At 33.8% G+C, this 15,373-nt stretch overlaps 1 protein-coding gene across 3 annotated transcripts in view; it reads left to right on the forward strand.

Moving 5' to 3' along the window:
* Ttd14 (TRPL translocation defect 14) overlaps positions 1-15,373 on the forward strand; it is an 82,704-nt gene that overhangs the window by 19,140 nt on the left and 48,191 nt on the right. The window contains exons 2-4 of one of the 3 annotated variants that reach the window (XM_089597917.1): positions 23-90; positions 6,846-6,883; positions 8,577-8,614. In XM_089597917.1, coding sequence (XP_089454043.1) covers positions 23-90; positions 6,846-6,883; positions 8,577-8,614 — 144 coding nt within the window. Of the gene's footprint in view, positions 1-22; positions 91-6,845; positions 6,884-8,576; positions 8,615-15,373 lie in introns of those variants that run through there. The other 2 variants (XM_023392059.2, XM_089597918.1) reach the window with 2 other exon arrangements.

The following is a 15,373-nucleotide window of genomic DNA, read 5'->3' on the forward strand; positions in this document are numbered from 1 at the left end:
TTATTATTTTTTTTTTTTTCAGGACCATGTGGAGGCAAAACAACTGGACAAACCCGACTGTGTACATTTTTTGAGAACTTAGGCTGGAAGGTAAGCATTTGTTGAGTACTTGACGCAATTTCAATAGAATTTTCTTTTAAAAGAAGTTTTGCGTTAAAACGATGAAATGTAACGATTACATAGTTTTTTTTTTCCTGCAATTTCAACATCCAATTGAATTTGTAAAAAGTAAAATTTTATACTCGTTGAAATTAAGATTAGTTAAAATTTTTTTATTTTACACTGCCAATTTTGTCAATAATATACTCACTTAAATAAAAAAAATTTTTGTCTCTGAGGGGTTACACTTGAAAGGTCTGAAAGATTTACCATGGTTTGATTTAAGGTGGCTTGGCGGTAGGTACCATACCTAGGGTAGGGTGCCATAAGGGCCCCTAAAAAATCAACGCTTTGCGACGGTAAATTTTTTTAATAAATATAGTTATTTCGATAAAACCAAAGTACAAGATCAAGAAATTGCCAGAAAAGTACCGTAAAATTGTAATTGTGAAAATTGGGAGATGTTGCAAGACAAGCTGGATTAATATTTAATACTTTTCTTCTCATTTTCTCTTAAGTCGTTGACCCTATATTTTGAAGAATTTCATAGATTTTTTGTAAAAAAAATACACAAGAACTTTTTTAAATTTTTGAGGTTAATTAAAGATTTCCGAAGAAATAGTCGATTTTGTGACCACTGTCCATAAGAGTAGGTGTTAAATTGGTGGATTTCCAGTAGCGATTGGCAAAAAAATTAAGTTGTTGACCCCAGTATTTTCTTATCGCAAATGAATTTGGCATACATTATTTACATAATTCCAGAATTTTAGAGGTTTTGATCAAGCCGATAAAAAATGCCCAAGCCACCTTAATTTTATTTTTAATTTTGTCATTATTGGTAAAATGATATTAAGGGAGTTCACTCGTACCTAACCTTTTTGACGCATAAAATAAACAGTATTGTAACCTGCATGACTATGTATATACATGTATAATGCGACGTACTAACGGTAGCTGTCGAAGGAGAATTGTTTTATTCACTAATTTATTGCTCATTCCATAAGCCATGAGTGAGGATTAGACTATAGCTACGTAATCACCAAGTTTTCAGCTATTTCCAAAAAAATTTCCAATCAAATCTTGACGTCGATTATCCAGACATTGCAGCTTATGTATCAGAACAGTACTGATTCTCATAAGACTGCACGTTAAAAGTTCAAAAATAAAATCATCAATATCTTACTTTATAAGCCATAAAGGGACTTGAAATTTAAAACGAAGGTTTTTTGTACACTAATCAATCTCTGTTTAAAGTATTATCAATATATTGACGTTAATTCTCTTAACGAGTGAACTCCCTTAAATACACCGCATAAACCAACAAGTTATGTATGAGTACTGCGACATCGATTTAGTAATAATAATAATTACAATAATTATTATATTTACATTTTAAGGTATAAAATAAAACTACAGTAAAAAAAAATTTGCAATATTGGAAATATTGAGTAGATCATTAGCCACGTGACATCTATACTAAATATGTTAATTATTTTATTAAACGATAATCACCTACATTGTATATTATTTTTTAGTAAAAACTTTATAATTTAAAAAAATTTTAATACAAAAATCATTACTTTGAAAATATAACTATTGTAAGTATTAACAAGCGGATAAATTTATGTACAAAAAATGTAATATGAGCTACGGGCTTTGTTTTAACATTAGTCTTATAGTTTAGTATCATAGCCAAACAGTTTCATACTAATATTTTGTCAACAAATGTCAAATAATAAAATTACCCATAACAAAACGACTTTCAGCCATTTTAAAACAGTTTTCATTGAATCCTGTTTTAAGACAACACTATGTATAGAAAAAAGGCCAAAAAAAAAGTGTATTTGAAAAAGATCTATAAATTTTGTATTAAATATTTTATTCACAAATGACATGTGAAAAAATATGCTATAAAACCATTTTTGGCTATTGTAAAACAATTTTTTTTGCTTCAAGGGATTGGACAGCAATATGGACTAAAATAGTCAATACAAAAAATGTTTATGTTCATGAGATCTACAACTTTTATATCGAAAATTTTGTCTAAAAATGTAATATAGAAAAGTTAGATACTACAATGTGAGTTATTGGCTTTTTTGTCTTTGAACGTTCACTTGTAAAATGTATGTAAAATAAGTAATTGCAAACAAACTGCTTTTTACTTCTTGAAATGTTGCAGTAAATATACTAACAAAGTTTTTTTCTCAAATGAAAACTGCTTCAATACAAACCATCAACTTCGACATTGGACCCCAATCTACCTACAAAAATCTGAGCCTATTCGGATACTAATTGCTTGAGGTAGTCAAAAAACTTGATTACACTATCTCTCTCTTTTTCTCTCTCCGTCAATAGCTGGTCTACCTATCACTACCTCTGCAGCCTCAGTTCATGCCACCCCCACGTCCTCTTCAGTATTCACAACTTCAGCAACAAAACATCGCATATCGCCCCTCTCTTCATTATCATCTCAAATTCTAAAAGCTCCCAGGACCATTCCCTTCACCAGCACGCCGACCTTATCAGATTCTTCTTTCGCCTCAGACACCTGCTCATCTAATCTATTCGGATATCAATCGCGAGCTCATGACCAGATTGGGCAATTATGACTCCCACCTTAGCGCCCTCGAATCTAGATTTAAAACTAATGATCCAATGGAAATTCGCTTCATTGGTCTCCCTCCTTCCCCCCCCCCTTGAACAGCACCGATCCCTTATAATCAAGATTCTTGTTGCCATCGGATTGCCTGACTGTTCCAATCTCATTGTCCGGATTCGGCCATGGATTAAGAAAGCTACAACCACCAAAACCGTCTCGGCTACCGCCATGGCGTCAACCAGCGGTAACCTGTCGGTATTGCTAATGGTTGAGTTTGCCACCGCTCGGGTTCGCGACCTGGTGGTCTCCCAGTCCTACCGCTTAAAGAACGTCAAAGCTCGGGATCTGTTTTGAACAGGTGTCAATAACTCCATCTTCTGCCGCCCACTTTAGCCAGAGCATCTTCACAAGCTCTTACTAAAAGCTAGATAGGCACAGCGTCGTCTCAACTACCTGCCTCCAATTGTCAAAGACTTTCAGGTCTTTATGCGGTCAAATAGAGCTACCATCCTAATACCCATACTATCAGAGGATGACCTGGCCCACCTATCGCCACAAACCCTACAACCACGCCAATGACTAGCTTCACCCCATCCCACCAACCCCAGTCGTCAAACCACAAATTCTATTAGTATCATCCATGCCAACCTAAAACGACTCAATCATCCTCATCATGCGCAACTAGAGCTCCTAGCTGTCGATAGGTCCCCAGATATTATCGCAGTCACCGAAACCTTTCTCACACAGGACACTCCGGATACTGTGGTTGGCCTCCGAGAGACGGGGTATCTCTTTATCGTGTTGATAGGGTGGGAAAAGAGGGAGACGGCGTGGGTGCGTACATACGAGATTCTTTTAAGACCACCATCCTGGTGAGCTCAGACCCTGACTTTGATAACACGCCTGAATTTATTATTCTTAAAACTTCCATAGAATCGCACAAAACCCTATTAGCCATAGTCTACCGTCGCCCCACTGCTGCCCTCCCTCACCAGTTCTTCGGCACACTCTCAGACCATCATCCCGCCTACTCAAACATTATCATCACAGGCGACTTTAATATCAACATGCTCATCTCATTTTCATCACAGTTCCTTGTCACTAAAATCACCGAAAATTCACTCTATTTAGTTCCCTCTAAGCCAACTCACCATGCCTTCTACCGCAATAATTCCATCGCATACCTGGATTGATATATTCATCATCAAAGACCTCTCTGCGCTCATTAACTACCAAAAGTCATCCTCACCCTTCATCGATGGGCATGATTGGGTTGAAGTCGTCCTTCGCTTCATTCAGGTCCCACGCATCACAAAAATCATCCCATTACGCGACTTGAAACACATCAATACTGAATTACTCTCGTCTCATACCTCTGCCTCTCTCGCATCACTTACTACACCCATTATCTCTGTTAATCCTCAATCGCTGGACATCCTTACAGCACGTTTTTCAACGGTTCTGCTGGATGTTTTTGATAATCTTGCCCCTATCAGACAAATCACCCTGTCGTCTCGCAGAAATCCCTGGATCACTTCCCAAATAAGAGACTTGATGTCGTCTCAAGATCAAGCCTACCTGGACGCCCAGCAATCAGGACTGTCATCTGACATAGATCGTTACCGCTACCTCCGCAGCAAGGTCTCGAACAGCCTTTCCACCGCCAAAACACGTACTTCGCTCATCTCATTGACTAAGCTTCAAACCTAAAAGAGAAATAGTCAGCTCTCCACAATATCAACTTCACTGGCACTTCACTACCTTCGCCTGCACAGTTCTTCGCCCCGAACACTTTGATCGACACTTACTCTTCAACCACAGCCTCACAATCACCGCTCACCTCAAACGATCTAAACTCACTACTCGACAGCACTCCACCACTCAATTCTCTTGCCCCCATTCAGTTTCAAACCCACATCTTCAGACGAAATTCATCAATCAATCCTCTCATCCACATCAAAGGCAATAGGTCATAATAGTCTCACCGACAAAATGCTTCGCCTTTCGCTTCTCGTCATCTTACTATTTCTCACTTTTCTTTTCAACAGCCATCTAACCATTTCTTACTTTTCTTTTCAACAGCCATCTAACCATCTATTCTTTAGCATTAGATCTAAGTATTTGCATACAATTGTAAATCATAAGCCTTAGTTATAAGTTTGCCAGCAATTATGTAATTAAACTTTGGCCAGATGGGGATCTTCCCCAAGGCATAATAAACTTCTAAACACACTCTCTTTCTCTCTCTCTCTCTCTCTCTCTCTCTCTCTCTCTCTCTCTCTCTCTCTCTGCAATCAACCCGAATCACTCTTAAACTAGGTTCAAAATTTTTTTTAAATCAAAAATAGACAACTTATAAGTGGTTACTTTTTTTGCTCTGTTCAAAATATAAGGCACTCCCACAAATTTGTCATACCTAAAAGTACAGTAATTCTCCAAGAAAGGTTTTTTTTTTTTTTTTTTAATACTTGTTGGTTTTTATTGATAATTTATAAATAAAAAATCGATTATTTTTTAACGCTAGGTTAAAGTAATGCTTTCCTTACACCTCCACCGAAAGTTCATTTCATCTGACCCGATTTTGAGCTAGAAAAAGCCTCGTATCAATCCTGCTATAAGTGCACAAAACCATGAGCATAGAAATAAATGTATAGTTATGTATTAAGTGGCGAGGATCAGCAGCAGCAGCTATATATCTCCCTGTATTATATAGTTGTATTGACGAAATTGAGTCTCAGCCCCCCCACTCCCCCTCGATTTACATAGTTATTTGCTTGTTTTTACGTCATTTTTGATCAAATTTTTTGATCAGATTTGTTGATAAACATAAAAAATGCTAATACAAAGGGAAACTGTTTTCTATAGAAGACAAAAGGTAATGATGATGAGGTGACAGTATTCAATGTTATTGTAGGAATATAAACTTTGCTCCCTTTTATTTCCGTTATTATTTCTGCTTCTATATTATACTTAAATAATTTTGTTATTTTTAATCTTGTGCCATTACAGAGACCGTCTGATACACTTAAATTTCTCATTAACATTACTTTAGAATTTATTTTTAATTTTAATTCGTGTGGTGGAAGACCTTCTCTGATATTATTTAAAAATTCTATTGGAAAATTAATATTTATGTTATCATCTGTTTTATCAACTCCTTTGTGAGTCGCGTATTCTGCTGTTGTGAACTCATTCTCAGCCTGCGTTGATAACTACAAGAGTAATGTCGTTATTTTGTCTACTCAATCTGTTAGTGGGGGGTTGGCGCGCGGAGCGTGCAGGGGGGCGTCAGCCTCACTAGTGTATATGTATATGTTTGAATGGAGCATTCCACATAAACCCCTCAAAGCCCCCCACATATATGAGGTAAAATTCGACCACTTCACCGTTAATTTGAATTAAAAAACTCAGTAATTCCCATGCCTGGCGGATTTTCACGGCTTGGGAAACCTATAGGCATGGTGTGTGGGAGTAATAGAAACGTATTTTATTCATTTCCAACATTACACAAGAGATTAAAAAAAATTTATAATTTATTTCTCACACTTTTTTCGATGTTATATGACTACTTATTGACATTTGGTATTCAAGACTTTTCTTACTGATAGGAATGACTAATTTCATAAAAATACACAATGAAAACGTCACTTAAGATCTGATAATAAAAATATAATATAACACGAAAGAGGGGTATTTAAAAAGTTGCAAACAAGTTAATGATCACAATTTGTCATATTTAGTGAATTTAAATTTTGTAATTATTTAAAATTTTTAAACATGCAAATCGATTTCACTGGCAATTAATTTGGATTTATTGATTCTTCAATATGTGGATACTTCATATTGTACTATTTTTTTTTTTTTTTTTTTTTTTTAATACTTGGAAAGTAAAAAATCAGCTTTGATTATGGTACATTCTCGCTCTCTTACAACTAAACTATTACTAAAAATGTGCTTATACTATACTTATTGGTTTATGCATTACTTAATTCGGGCGATATTTTGGTGTCCTATTCTGTTAAAAATATCTTCGACATTGTTTGTTTCGATCTTTTTTTAACTGAAAAATTTACGATTAAAAAAATATTGATTTTTGGGGTTATCTTCGCTGTGGATTCGATAGAGTGGTGGTTGTCTTCTTTTTCAGGTGTTCCGTGTCCCCGAGACAGCGACCGTGCTGCTCAGGTATGCCACAACTACAGGATAACTTCACATTTTAAATAAAACGAAAAAATTTTGTTCAACCCATATTTTTTTATGAATTCCTTTTCATTATGACAAATTAAATCTTCAAAATTACAAATTAATTATTACAAATCAGACGTACAATATTTTTTAAACTCCCCAATTTTCTTCTGACTATTGACTTCTCATACACTAAGAAAAGTGGTGTTAGAAAAAGTGTTACAACTATAATAAAAATTAGTATATTTTATAGGAAAGCTAAGACATACTCGCCAAATTATAAACATTACTATGGTGCATAGTAAAACCAGATTATATTAATAATTTGCTATTTCGACATAGTAATTTTTACTTAACTCAGAAAGAATTTTTATATTCAAGTAAGAGAAGAAAAAAGTATTATATATATATATATATATATATATATATATATATATATATATATATTGCCTAGTGAATATATATGTTTATCAGAAGATTAATATATATAGATTTAAATGTATATAGATGTGTTTTTCTTATTGTACATAGATATTGATGTATTTTAAAAATATTTTTATTTTAAAAAAGATCTGTAGCGACTGGGATATGAGCCTTCATCCTTGAGCTTCCGAGTCAGGCTCCGCAACCACTAGACCACGGGACATGATGTCCGTGCGAGTGTGAATAGAGTACATGTGGGAACGTGTACTGTTTATCATACACACAATAAAGTTAAAAAATCAAAAGGTTTTCTGTGGAGCACGGTATTAACAACGGATAGTTAGTCGATTCAAAATTAATTGTCGGCACGTATCAATTTTTAACCCTGATAAATCAAATAATATGTTTCTCTGAATATTTGCATTCGTATAACCTCAAATTTGAAACTCAATAGGCGTATATACTTATATACATCGTACAAAATTACTTTCGAACATAGTAATTTTTACTATACTGAATAGCAATGCAGTGGAATGAGAAATTTTACTATGTCACATAGCAAATTCTACTTTAGAATGTAGTGCGTTTTAAAACGATTACTATAAAATTTATTATGTCGTGTCGCAAAAATTGTACTGTCACAATTTTTACTATGTTAGACATAGTAATTTTTATTATGCCGTGAAATAATTTTTGTAGGGCTACTGCATAGTAAAAATTACTTAACATGTAATCAAAATTATCTTAAACGTAATAACTTTGCGTCATCAGGTGAGTATAGCTTAGCTTACGTAAAAATATAGTAATTTTTAATACAGTTATAATACTTTTTTTAACACTACTTTCCTCAGTGTATAGTATAAAGTTTATTGTTTGTAACAAAAATTATCGAAAAAGTATGTATATCTACATGTAATTTAAAACACAACTTCATTGGTTGCTGAGCTAACAACTAATACTAGCATAAAAACCGTACTATGATAATATTGACATAGTATTATGAAATCTTTATTTTAATAATTATTGATTATCATCGTTCATTACGGTTATAACATTACAGTAACTAAATTGAGTGTTGTTTAATTCATTAAAAAAAAAAAATGCTCATCTAAAATTTTTTATTCATACACACCTATACTTTGATACAAATTATGTGAAACAATTGGATATACCCATAGTGATGTGGATCCTAAGGGTTCAAAAACTTGCAGTTAGGGACGTTCAATCATTAGACATCAAATTTATCCACAGTCTGCTTTTTGAATTTCAGTGGCGGCATCAAATTTTCAGACCTGAATGCAGAACAGGGTGAGTTTATTTCTTTTTCATTCTATGATTGTTGTAAAAAATGAACTATATGGAAAATTTTCTACAAGGTTGATTTGTTACACAAAAATTTACTTATAGTATTCATTAAAATAAAGATAAATAAGTACAATTTTACCATGCATTACAGTCTATATGTATTTTTATACCAAATATTATTGATTTTCAAATTGAAAATGTAACAGTAATCATTGATTTTATTTAGTCCAACGACAGCATTGCATAGTAAAGTTGTTTAAAAAAATTTTTTTTTATGGTTACATCTATGTATGTATAGTTGTCAGATAACGTAACGGAACCACATATCCATAAAAGCTTTTAATATGTTACTTAGTGTTTATGTAATTTGCAAAAATGTTTTTAATTTACACACTCATTGGTATTTATTTAAGGTAGCGAGGTGGAGTATATTCAGTTGCCATTCACTTATAAACTATTGCTTACTTAGGCAAGCATTTTTCTTTTTTGTTCCTGCGTAAAGAAATTGTCTAGAAGGAATAAATGAGTTAAAATTATAATACAGATTTATTTAAATAAAAAAAAAACCTTATTCGAACACCAATTATTTAATTATACTTTCGTTTACATGTATGGTAAGCAACCAATTTTACAAAGGACATATATTCATTTTTTAATTTGTATACTCAATATATTAAATAAATTAATCCTAGCTTGACAAAATTGTCATTAAATCGATATTTTTTTCCTTGTAATAATAGGAAAAAGTAGAACAATACTTTCTAATAAAGAATTGTATTCATGCTTGATACAAAAATATTTAACAATCCTATATGTGTTTGCTACTTTTGCTTTGACATCTCAGAGTATATTTGAATACTTTCATAGTAAAAACGATTATGATTTTTTCCGAACACAAATTAATTGAGAATACCTCCTTCATTAGCAAGGACCTCAACACGTCAATAAGTCCTCTTTAGGTATCCTTACGGGCAGTCCGAAGATGGTTAAAGTTTCTAACCCTATCTGTAAGGTTACTTTGATTGCATTGTTTTTTAACATTTTTTATTGAACACCTAGCTATTTTAGTTAAAAAGTATGAATAAACGCACATTTATGACACTTTAAAGAATAAATTAAACCTAACTTGACAGGAGTGATTGAGAATTCCAGGCAAAATGTGAAAAGTCAGATGTTGGACTAATTTATTTATTTAGAGTAACATCTTATTCCTAATTCCGTTATTGCGTCAGTAACTTTGCTTAACATAATTTTTCAAAGAAAAGAAGAGTTGCACATATTTCAATCTGTAAGGAATAAATGTGGCTTTTTTTCATTGAGATTCATTAAAATATGAAGAAAAGTGAAAAAACAATCAAAGTAACCTCACCGATGAAAGAGGTAACTTCAACTATCTCCGGACTACACATAACGGTGTACCCAACTAAACTTGAAGCACCTCTCCTATATATATATATATATGTGTGTGTGTGTGTGTGTGTGTATTATCGATTATACATATCGATAGGAGAGGTGCTTCAAGTTTAGTTAGGTACACCGTTATGTGTAGTCTGGAGATAGTTGAAGTTACCTCTTTCATCGGTGAGGTTACTTTGATTGTTTTTTCACTTTTCTTCATGTTTTAATGAATCTCAATGAAAAAAAGCCACATTTATTCCTTACAGATTCAAATATGTGCAACTCTTCTTTTCTTCGAAAAATTATGTTAAGCAAAGTTACTGACGCAATAACGGAATTAGGAATAAGATGTTACTCTAAATAAATAAATTAGTCCAACATCTGACTTTTCACATTTTGCCTGGAATTCTCAATCACTCCTGTCAAGTTAGGTTTAATTTATTCTTTAAAGTGTCATAACTGTGCGTTTATTTATACTTTTTAACTAAAATAGCTAGGTGTTCAATAAAAAATGTTAAAAACAATGCAATCAAAGTAACCCTACAGATAAGGTAAGAAACCAAGATAAGGTGTCAAGAAAAATCGTTCTTTCCTTTATTATTTTATATCGTGTAAAAATTAATGAAACAAGTATATTTTATTACACAGATCGGTTTTCATGCTGTTAGGTGAAAGTTGGTGCTTGCGCACACGTATTAGCGAACGCGGAAGAGTATGTGCGTGCGGGTCTGTGTATCGTATAGCGTAGAAGTGTAAAGAATGCAGGTCACAAGTCGAGAGTATTAGACCGGGCTCAAACAGTGATGAACCGGGATCAATTGTTCGCACCCAATTTTTTTGTTCTTTCTCGTTCAAAATATAGTTATGCACCTGAAAGTTTATCTTGCCACCCAAGAATGTGGTCAGGTATTGTTTAAACAATTTTTTGTAAACAATTTCGTCAAAGTTGTTTTTTCGACCTGAAAAAAATATTCTCAGATTCTTTGGCACATTTAGAACAAAAAACCAATTGGAATGTATGTACCTACTTAAACCCCACAGTTTTCGAGTAAAAAATTTCCAAAGTTTCGAAAAATGCATTTTGTCCGATTTTTAGGGCTCCACGAAAGAGCTAAATAAAAATATTTTCATATATTACAACACACGATCATAAACTACAAACCTTATTCTACAATCTCCAAAAAAGAAAATGTCGAAAAGTTGAGTGGCAAAATTGTTTTTTGCAATAAGCATTCAGGGCGTTTCAGCGCGCGCTCATTATGTGAGTGTATAACTATGTATACGTTTCGTAGATCTGCTTGTAGTGAACATTTACAGATATACATTACATGTGAGCACGTTATAAAACGCCTTTAATGTTTATTGCAACGGGTAAGCATCACGAACTAATCTCCCCACCTTAAATCATCACTAAAATAACTGAGCTCTGAAAAAAAAAAAAGGAAGGTGCTTTGGACACAAACATCTTCGGCATAACACCAGGAGACGTTAGAAAAGAGCTCTACAAATTGGTCCAACGCTCAGACGTTGTAGTTTTCCTCCTAATTAGTCTGGTGCTACAACAGCAGGCCAGAAAATATTATCCTGAGGTATTCAGGTAGTCATGTTTGCTGGGCCTTTTGAGGTCACAAAAGTTTTAGCCATGCTTAAAGTCGCAAGAGGTCAAATTGGAAGGAAAACTTCAAAGGCTTTAAATGTATACAATTTAAGGCATCAAAAAACTAACGCAGAACATTTATCGAGCTTGAAACAGCAGCGTCAAAATCAGCAAATAAAGAATTACAACGTCAGAAAATGCAACGACTCTTAAGGGCCAACAACTATTTTATAGCTTAAGAAACGCACGGACTTTTCAGTATTATATCTTTTCAAACTTTCTTACAGCTGAGTGTTCGTCCAAAACTGCATGGAATCCAAACAAAATTTTTTTATATTAGAATTACGTGCTAACACACTACAATACTCCACTCAGTGATTGGATGTGGTTTAAATAAATATTTGAATATGTAATAAATGAACGATTATAAACAATATATTACGGCGCAATACAATATAATCAAAATGTAGGCTGGCCAGTATAAGACTGTACGCTTTCATCGAATCTTCCGATGATTTCAAAACAACTTCCTACCGCATAAGCTGATTACATCTCTAACGTCACGCTCACATCTGTCACATACGCTCACCCATTAATTTCTAGTCCATATTTAATACCCAAAGTATAATTGTATTTAAAAGGTGAAGGAAAACCATTCCGTAGTACCGCTTTTTTTAATAAGGTAGTATTACATACCAGTGAATATCCCTTCAGAATATTTATCACACATACGTTTTTTTAACAGGTATTATTCAAACTTCTGACATACATCTGAAATACCACTAAAAAATACCCTCAAAAAATTCAGATCGTTAAACTGTACTTTTTTTTCAATACGTTTAATCGCAATATAACATGCAATCTTATGAAAAAATCACGTAAAACTACATTAATATTATCTGTAGAAATCTGTAGAAGTTTCGTTTATGTAAGAGATTACTTTCAGATAAACCTATTGAATTTTCTAAGAAATCCACAAATTTTTTTTTTAATAACACAAGAAAGAAGGGGTCAAGTATGCGTAAAAGCGTGTATGTAAGAACATCCATATTAAAAAAATAATTTCCAGCGTTGTTTCATGATTGCACTCCTCTCACCTCTCTCAACTTTCACCCCGCTAACTGTGATAAACGTCCTTAAGTAAAAAAAACCACCTTAATTATGAATAGAAAAATTAAAAAAGAATAAAACACAATAAAAATCAATTAATGTGTATGGATTACAAATTTTTTTTTGAAAATTCTAAAAAATGAAAAAATTGTTTAAACAATAATTTATTTATCATTAAAGTAACAAATCAATGATAAATTAATAAATATTTATTAACACATCAAAAAGCTACTTTATTACAATATACTAATTTATAAGTTTTCGAAAAAAACATTTAATTAAAAAAATTAGTTTGCTAAATGAATAATTTATTTATAAATCAAACAAAATTAATTAATAAACAGTAAATGAACATTTTAAATAAAAGTAAGTTACCTGTACCACAAGAAGTAAGTAATTGAGTTTCTAAAATCGGGACCGCTCATAGAAGAGTGGATAAGGGCCTCGGTTTGTGTGCTGAAGATCGTGGGTTCAACTATCGAGGAAAGTTTTATTTTTTTTTGGATAGAGAATTGATTTAAAAACACTTAGTAATTACCTAAAATTCTATCAAATTCAAAATGTGTGCTATGCTGTGGTAACGAGGCGTGGCGTGGTGTTGTGTGGTGGTGACCAGAGTGGGGCGGTACGACAAGGAAGGCGCGGCGAAGGGGAGGTAACATGTAAAATCCACTTCTGTTACATATTCTCTGAAGGTTAGAATTCTGGAATTGTTGACTTACTCTCGCGCATAACGCACCTATGGAAGTATAACTTCAAAAATGACAGTAATCGTTTCTTAACATAGTTCTGTCAATAACTATTGTATGCTTGTATTATTATTCATGAGTTGCAGACAATATGAACGATAATTTATACTGATAACTGAATTGTTGCGATTTTAAGGAGGTTTGGGAGTATCATTCAGAGAGGCGAGGAACGGAGAGTATCCCGTGCCCACGCAGATGTACCCCCTTTATCACGCACCTCCTCTTGCACTCTACAAACTTGAATCCATACGACTGTAGATAGTTATATTTCTGAAAAATCCCTGGCGAATCGTGATTTTTGCTGTTAAGCGTCTTCCTTTTGTACTAAGGTCAGAGATTAGTATACTATCTCCTATAGGAAGATTTCTGACTGCCATGCTACGGAGTGTGCCCACTTTTTTCCAGTGGTTCGAGCGCCCCGCCGCGGCCGAACCAGGCCCACATTTTTTTTTTTATTTGAGAAGCACGGTAGGGGTATGAGAAGAGTGGATTCGCGTGGAAATGTCCATAAAGGCGCATTTCTTGGAGACGCGTGGAAGGGGTATATCGAATGTGCGCCTACGAGGAGAGTGGAAATGTCGGCTTCACAAAAGGAAAAATCATGGAGCAAACGCATAGCGGCGATGGAAATTCCCCCTCTTTTTTGACCCTATGCGATCGGCTCATGACGTCTACGCTTTCAACGCATGTGAGTCTATAGCTCTTAAGCATAAGCGTTCGCCATGGAGCAAACGCAAGAAGGCCGCTGGCTTTTTCCCATAATGCCTATGCATTTCCGGGAGAGAGGGGATACCGTCCTATAGTCAGTTATAGTGTGTAGTAAGCTAGTAGTATAAAAGTGTAAAAGTATCTATACTGACTGCTATAAGACGGTATCCCCTCTCTCCTGGAAACGCATAGGTACGATGGAAAAAAGCTAGCGGCCTTCTTGCGTTTGCTCCATGGCTAACGCTTATGCTTAAGGGCTATTGACGCACATGCATTGAAAGCACAGACGTCGTGAACCAATCGCAAAGGGTCAAAAATGGGGGCATTTCCATAGCCGCTATGCGTTTCCTCTATGATTTTTCTCTCTGTGTATATAGCTGTATAGCTGAGCGCACAGCCAAAGCAAGCGACGACACGAGTTTTTCTCTTTTGAGTCTTTTGACTCTGCAACCGAGTATATTTAACGGACTTGCTCTCGCTCTGGCTTCAATGTTAAATCTATAAATCTTCTTTAATTAAATCGTAGAACTGAATGCTTATTAATTATATGCACAGACTTTTGATTTGAATGCATTAATTTTTAACTCTCCCGTACTCTTAATATTCCCAAATCCATTTATTTAAAAAAAAAATAGCTTTAACTATTTTTTAAGGTTTTCAATACAGCTTTAACCACTAATTTATTAATTTTACACATTTTAACTGCTGTGTACTATAGGACAAGCTCCGGAGGATATCCATAAACATATATGCGACTTCGAAAGGGATATCTCTCGTTCTTCGGATAGCTAAGATGGTTAAGGCTTATGCCCCTTCGTAGATTTTTTTGCACTTAAGGGTTCTAATCCACATCATGATAGATTATTTTATTCAATTTATCATTTTGTCTTCATTTCTTTTATTTATGTTTCGTTAAAAAATATATATGTGTCGTTAACATTTTTTTTTCGGATACATCAAAATAAATATTGTTACTTTGATACTTCTTGTTAGCAAGGCAATTCCATAACTTTATAATACTAAAATAACTTTTAAGGATTTCAACATAATTTGTGCATTTTAAAACTCCTAAGAAATTATGATATCCTATTTACGACAAAAAAAAGCCGAAGGCAGAAATTTAAATTAGAGTACATGCATCAGCGCCCGTCTACTGCTATTTACTTAATGTTGTAATTTTAATCAGTAAATGAATTTGAT

This window comes from Copidosoma floridanum, unplaced genomic scaffold (genome assembly GCF_036245765.1).
Source record: "Copidosoma floridanum isolate Cflo_tuat_1 unplaced genomic scaffold, Cflo_Japanese_pri ptg000040l, whole genome shotgun sequence".
NCBI classification, from domain to species: Eukaryota; Metazoa; Arthropoda; class Insecta; order Hymenoptera; family Encyrtidae; genus Copidosoma; species Copidosoma floridanum.